This window comes from Acipenser ruthenus, chromosome 2 (assembly GCF_902713425.1).
Source record: "Acipenser ruthenus chromosome 2, fAciRut3.2 maternal haplotype, whole genome shotgun sequence".
Taxonomy (NCBI): Eukaryota; Metazoa; Chordata; class Actinopteri; order Acipenseriformes; family Acipenseridae; genus Acipenser; species Acipenser ruthenus.
The window spans coordinates 41130630-41137181 of record NC_081190.1 but is presented as its reverse complement, the minus strand read 5'-3'; the positions used below and the strand labels follow the sequence as shown (position 1 = coordinate 41137181).

General features: G+C 45.8%; 1 protein-coding gene across 2 annotated transcripts; it reads right to left on the bottom strand.

Annotated features, from left to right (window-relative positions):
- Positions 1-1644: 1644 nt before the first annotated feature.
- Positions 1645-6163, bottom strand: LOC131699404 (uncharacterized). 2 transcript variants are annotated; one of them, XM_058995982.1, is made up of 2 exons: positions 3033-6163; positions 1645-1812 (listed from the first exon to the last, which is right to left on the bottom strand). In XM_058995982.1, the coding sequence occupies exons 1-2, from the start codon at positions 6123-6125 to the stop codon at positions 1780-1782; spliced, it is 3126 nt and encodes a 1041-aa protein (XP_058851965.1). In that variant the 5' UTR covers positions 6126-6163; the 3' UTR covers positions 1645-1779. The 2 variants fall into 2 exon arrangements, with proteins under 2 accessions (XP_058851965.1, XP_058851971.1); XM_058995988.1 differs by having other exon boundaries at positions 5157-6163.
- Between the last annotated feature and the right edge of the window lie 389 nt (positions 6164-6552).

Below are 6552 nucleotides of genomic sequence, written 5' to 3'. Positions count from 1 at the left end.
AGATTAGGAATAGCAGAGGACCTAATACTGATCCCTGTGGTACACCACTGGTTACGTCGCTCCATTTTGAGGTTTCTCCTCTAATCAGTACTTTCTGTTTTGTACATGTTAACCACTCCCTAATCCATGTGCATGCATTTCCTTGTATCCCTACTGCGTTCAGTTTGAGAATTAATCTTTTATGCGGGACTTTGTCAAAAGCTTTCTGGAAATCTAAATAAACCATGTCGTATGCTTTGCAATTATCCCCTGTCGATGTTGCATCCTCAAAAAAATCAAGCAGGTTAGTTAGACACGATCTCCCATTTCTAAAACCATGCTGACTGTCTCCCAGGATACTGTTACCATATAGGTAATTTTCCATTTTGGATCTTATTATAGTTTCCATAAGTTTCCATATAATAGAAGTCATGCTTATTGGTCTGTAGTTACCCAGTTGGGTTTTGTCTTCCTTTTTGTGGATCGGTATTACGTCTGCAATTTTCCAGTCTGTCCGTACAACCCCTGTGTCAAGAGACTGTTGCATGATCTTGGTTAGCGGTTTGTAAATAACTTCTTTCACTTCTTTGAGTACTATTGGGAGGATCTCATCCGGCCCAGGGGATTTGTTTATTTGAAGAGCTCCTAGTCCCTTTAACAGTTCTGCCTCTGTTATGCTAAAGTTATTTAAAACTGGATAGGAACAGATCAACATGTGGGGCATGTTGTCGTATCCTCCTTTGTAAAAACTTGTGAAAAATAATCATTTAATATATTTGCTATTTTTTTTCTTCGTCTATGATTTTGCCATTTGTATCTCTTAGACATTTTACCTCCGCTTTGAATGTTCTCTTGCTGTTATAATATTGGAAATACATTTTGGAATTGGTTTTAGCCCCCTTAGCAATGTTCATTTCTATCTCTTTCTATCTCTATCTCTCCCTTTCTAACTTCCTTTTTGACTTGCGTTTGCAGTTCCAAGTGCTCGTTCTGTGTACTTTATTTTTGGTCCCTTTTAAATGCTCTGTAAAGTACCTTTTTTCACTGAATATTTTTTTTAATTGATCTATTAAACCATTTTGGCCATTTTGTTTTAGATTTAGATTTGTCTACGTTTGGGATGTATTGTTTTGCGCCTCTAGTACTACATTTTAAAAAAAAATGGACCGCCGCATATTTAGTTCTGCAACCCTGCAATGGATTGATAGCCTGTACTCAGGATGGAAGAGCAGATGGGATATGCAGTAATCCTTGTTTTGCAGCAGATGTTTCTTATATATATATATTGTGGCTTGCTGAATGCAGGCACCACTTTTTAATGTGGAATTAATCACAGGCGAACACAGGTTTGGTGGATCCGTGTGCTTTTATTTTGGGTCTTGAAGGGCATCAAAAACGGGAAACAAACAAAAAAAACAAACCTATATCTTGCACAGGAGTAGTTTAAAAAAAAAAACTATTTTCAAAACAACAAGTTCCAACACGGCTCAGTCCTTCTCTCCTCAGTCACGATCCCCTGTCTAGTGACTGCTCAGCCTTTTTATATCACTGGGCTGGAGGAGATGCTTGTTAACTGCATCGGCTACAGGTGCTGGCCAATTGAGGCAATCACTAATCTATTCATTTTAATTAACGTCCCTAAATATGAGCACCTGTAGCCCATAGCCCACTTATCTCCTCCTGATCATTGCAGGCTGGTTCCAGAGCTGCCAGTGATCCCTCCTGTGCTGTTTGCTGGGTCCGGTCAGCCTCTCTCCGGCCCACCATATGCACCCCCTGCGGGTTGGCCTGTGAGATGGCTCACATACCTTCCCCCTTTGCTTCGGCATAATCCTAGAGCAGGAAGAAGAAGTCAATTCAGGGATTCTTGACAACACGTCAGCATTCATATGATCCTTACCTGCCCGGTGCTTAACCTCAAAACAGTAGGGCTGTAGAGCCAGAAACCATCGAGTGAGACGAGGGTTTGAATCCTTCTCCTTATACATCCAGCGCAGCGGGGCATGATCTGTATAAAGGGTGAAGCGGCGTCCCCACAAATAATATTTTAAGCTTTCTACAGCCCACTTGATTGCTAGACATTCCTTTTCTATCGTTGCATACCGTTGTTCTCGAGGTAACAGTTTTCGGCTTAGAAACATGATGGGATGTTCTTCCCCATCAAAGTCCTGAGCTAATACTGCCCCTAAGCCCACCCCTGAGGCATCTGTCTGCAAGATAAAATCTTTTCTAAAATCAGGGTTCTTTAAGACTGGTCTGGACAACAAGGCATGTCTCAAGTCCTGAAACGCCGCCTCACACTCTTTGGACCACTGGATGGGCCGATTTTTATGGCCTTTGGTCAAATCTGTAAGGGGTGTAGCTCTAGTGGCGAAGTGCGAAATAAATCTCCGGTAATAACCGGCTAGCCCCAAGAAAGCCCGAACCTGCCTTTGGGTAGTGGGACGAGGATAATTCCTCAGGGCATTAACTTTAGTTTCTTGAGGTTTTACCAACCCCTGCCCCATTGTGTACCCTAAATATTGGGTTTCCGAAAAGGCTAATTTGCATTTTTTTGGATTTGCTGTGAGCCCTGCCTGCCTAATGGAATTTAATACCGCCTGTAGCCTTTGTAGATGTGTCGGCCAGTCATGGCTAAAGACTACCACATCATCTAAGTAGGCTCCAGCATACTCAGCATGAGGACGGAGGACCCGATCCATCAACCGTTGAAAAGTAGCAGGCGCTCCGTGCAAGCCAAAGGGGAGAACCACAAATTCAAAGAGACCCTGAGGAGTGGAGAAGGCAGTTTTTTCGCAGGAGTCCGGTGATAAGGGTACCTGCCAGTAACCTTTGGTTAGATCTAGAGTGGAGATATACCGGGCATTTCCCACACGCTCCAGCAGTTCATCCACTCTAGGCATCGGGTATGCATCAAACTTGGAAACTGCATTTAATTTTCTGAAATCAATACAAAACCGTATTGAACCATCAGGCTTGGTAACCATTACCACCGGGCTGCACCAATCACTAAACGATTCTCTAATAACACCCAACTCCAGCATTTTTCTCACCTCCTCCTTCATGGTCACCCGTTTGGCTGCCGGGACCCGTGTATGCCGCTGACACACTTTCACTCCTGGCTCCGTTGTGATTTGGTGCTGCCCCAGGTGTGTGATCCCAGGTTCCTCAGAAAATACATCAGAGTTATCGGACAACAATTTATTAAGTTCTTTTTGTTGCTGGTTATTCAAGTGTTCCCCTTTGCATATGCTATGTCTTTGTGGTACTTTGGGCTCCCCTTGGGTTTCATCCTCCCCCTCTAACTCAGCATTTCTAAAAAACAAGCACTCTCGTTCTTTCCAAGGCTTTAGTAAGTTAACGTGGTATATCTGGTGGGTTTTTCTTTTACCTGGTTGATGAACTTTATAATTCACGGGTCCTACCTTCTCCACTATTTCCACTGGCCCCTGCCATTTTGCTACAAACTTATGGGGGTCAGATGGGACCAGCACCAATACCCGGTCCCCCTCTTTAAACTCCCGGGCCCTCGCCCCCTGATTGTACTGTCGCTCCTGTTGGGACTGCTCTTTTCTTAAATGTTCCTGCACTAGTTGGGACATTTTTCCCAACCTGTCACGGAGTTGAGTTACATACTCTGCAACACTGTCCCCTCTAGCTGGTTCTGCCTCCCATGCTTCCCGCAAGACGTCTAGTAACCCTCGGGGCTGTCTGCCAAACAGTAATTCAAATGGGGAGAACCCGGTTGATGCTTGGGGAACTTCCCTGAAAGCAAACATCAGAAAAGGCAAAGCAGTATCCCAGTTACACAAATCTTCTTGTGCTACCCTTTTAAGCATACCTTTTAGGGTTCGGTTGAACCTCTCTACCAAACCATCCGTCTGTGGGTGGTACACAGAGGTTCGAATTGTTTTTACTTTCAGGAGGCGGCATAACTCTTTAAAGACCCGGGACATAAAGGGGGTTCCCTGGTCAGTAAGCACTTCCTTTGGGAGACCCACTCTACAAAAAATATTCATTAGTTCTCTGGCTATAGTTTTGGTAGCCATGTTCCTTAAGGGGACCACCTCAGGGTATCGGCTGGCATAATCAACTAGCACTAATATATATTCGCACCCTGACTTGGTTTTTGGCAAAGGGCCAACTATATCTATCCCTACCCTATCAAAGGGCACCTCAATAATAGGTAGCGGTATCAAGGGAGCTCGAGGCGGTTTTTTACTTGCCACTTTCTGGCACTCGGGACAAGACTCACAGAAATCTGCCACCTCACGCCACACCCCAGGCCAGAAAAAACGGAGAAGGATTCTATCTCGTGTCTTGTCAGTGCCTAGATGTCCCCCCAACAAATGTGTATGCGCTAAACGCATAATGGTGTTCCTCTGTGAGTGCGGTACTAGCAACTGGTGGGTATGCTCTCCTTGGAGAGTACCCCGAATAACCCTGTATAACAGGCCGTTGTTTAACAGAAAGTGTGGGGTAGGTTTTGTGTCGCATATTTTCCAATATTCTTCACTAGCTTCCATGGCCTGTTCAAATGCATACCGTAAGTTAGGATCCTCTAACTGAGCTTGCTTAAAAACCGGACGATCAAGTTCAATCGCTCGGTTCAAAAAATCTTCATTGTCTTCAGACTCTACCGCCTGTAATGAGGGAAGATTTATAGGGCTTTCCCCAATTCTGCCAAGGTTTTTAGTTTTCTCCAGAAATTTCCTACCTTCCCGCTTCTTTTGAGAGCGGGTTTTCCTTTCTCCCTGAGGGGGCTTGATTACTTCCTCCCTAAATGGAAATAACCCTTCGTCCATATTTTCCCCCTCAAAATTAGAAGTGGAGTGCAGTGGTCCCCCCCTTTCTCCAACCAGTGTGGTTCCGGCTTTTAACAGTTGATGGAACCTTTCACAGTTCTTCCCTAAGATTACAGGGAAGGGGGGAGCTGGAATCACTCCCACCTTAACCTTAAAGGATTTACCCCCAATTTCTATATTGATTATTACAGTGGGATAGGTTTTTATATCACCATGTACACACAGTAAATTTATGTCTGCTTGCCCCTTTTTGTATTTGCTTCCTGGTACGAGATCCCGGCTAACCAGAGTCTCTGTGCTACCTGAATCTATCAGAGCGATGGTTTCCTGACCCTCAACCCTCACTGGTATGACAAAGGGATCTGCACTCACCGGGCCGGCATGACCATACGCAATGCTGCGCGCCACCCCGACTTCCATACGTTCAATCTCCTCCTGCTGACATTGCCTCGCGATGTGCCCGGGTTCTCCGCACCTGAAACAAATGATGGGGCCTGGGGATGTCCGTGGTTTGTCCCGCCAGAATTCCTCTGGTGGGCTAGTTTTTTCTGTTACCCACCGAGGAGCTAACCGTGGAACCCATAAAGGGGGTTTCCGGTTACCCTCTTTGGGGTTTACCTTTTTTTGTATGTCCTTAGGAGATGTATTTGTCCTCTTTCCTGAGCTTCCTTCCGATGGGGCTGCAGCCGCTTCAGCATCCTGGTAGGCCTCTGCCAGGCAAACAGCTTCCTCCAAGCTCTGTGGTTGATTTCTTCGGACCCAGGCTGCCACTCCAGCTGGTATTACTTGTAACAGCTGCTCGACCACCAGACAGTCTGTGATTTGCTCAACATTCCTGCTCTCTGTTTTCAGCCACCGTTTGCAGAAGTGGCGGAGGGTTTGAGCTGCCACACGGGGTTTAGTCCCCAAGGGGATGGTATATCCCCTGAAGCGCAGTCTATAGCTTTCCTCTGTGATGCCCAAGCGTTGCAGGATAGCGGTTTTTACTTTCTGGTAATCTTGCGCGTCTGCCGTGTCCAGTGCTCTGTAAGCGGCTTGAGCTTCTCCGGAGAGACATGGGGCCAGTTTCAATGCCCACAGCTCTTTTGGCCAAGCTGCTGCCTCCGCCATTCTTTCAAACGTTACTAAAAACGCTTCAGGGTCATCTTCAGTCGTCATTTTCAGGAGCTTGGGCTGGACTGCAAACATCCTGGCCACCGTGGCCTCCGTACTCCCTGGTGCCATCATCTTAGTCACCAGTGTGCCGAAAAACTGAGCCAGTTGTTCCTGTCTCTGCACCTCTCTGGCTTCTCGTTTCCCCTCCTGCTCTTGCATCCACCGTATCAGCTTGTCCACCTCCATATCCACACAATAAGTTTAGCTGTTGCCGTCAGAGGGGCCCCACTTCTGGTACCACTTGTGGCTTGCTGAATGCAGGCACCACTTTTTAATGTGGAATTAATCACAGGCGAACACAGGTTTGGTGGATCCGTGTGCTTTTATTTTGGGTCTTGAAGGGCATCAAAAACGGGAAACAAACAAAAAAAACAAACCTATATCTTGCACAGGAGTAGTTTAAAAAAAAAAACTATTTTCAAAACAACAAGTTCCAACACGGCTCAGTCCTTCTCTCCTCAGTCACGATCCCCTGTCTAGTGACTGCTCAGCCTTTTTATATCACTGGGCTGGAGGAGATGCTTGTTAACTGCATCGGCTACAGGTGCTGGCCAATTGAGGCAATCACTAATCTATTCATTTTAATTAACGTCCCTAAATATGAGCACCTGTA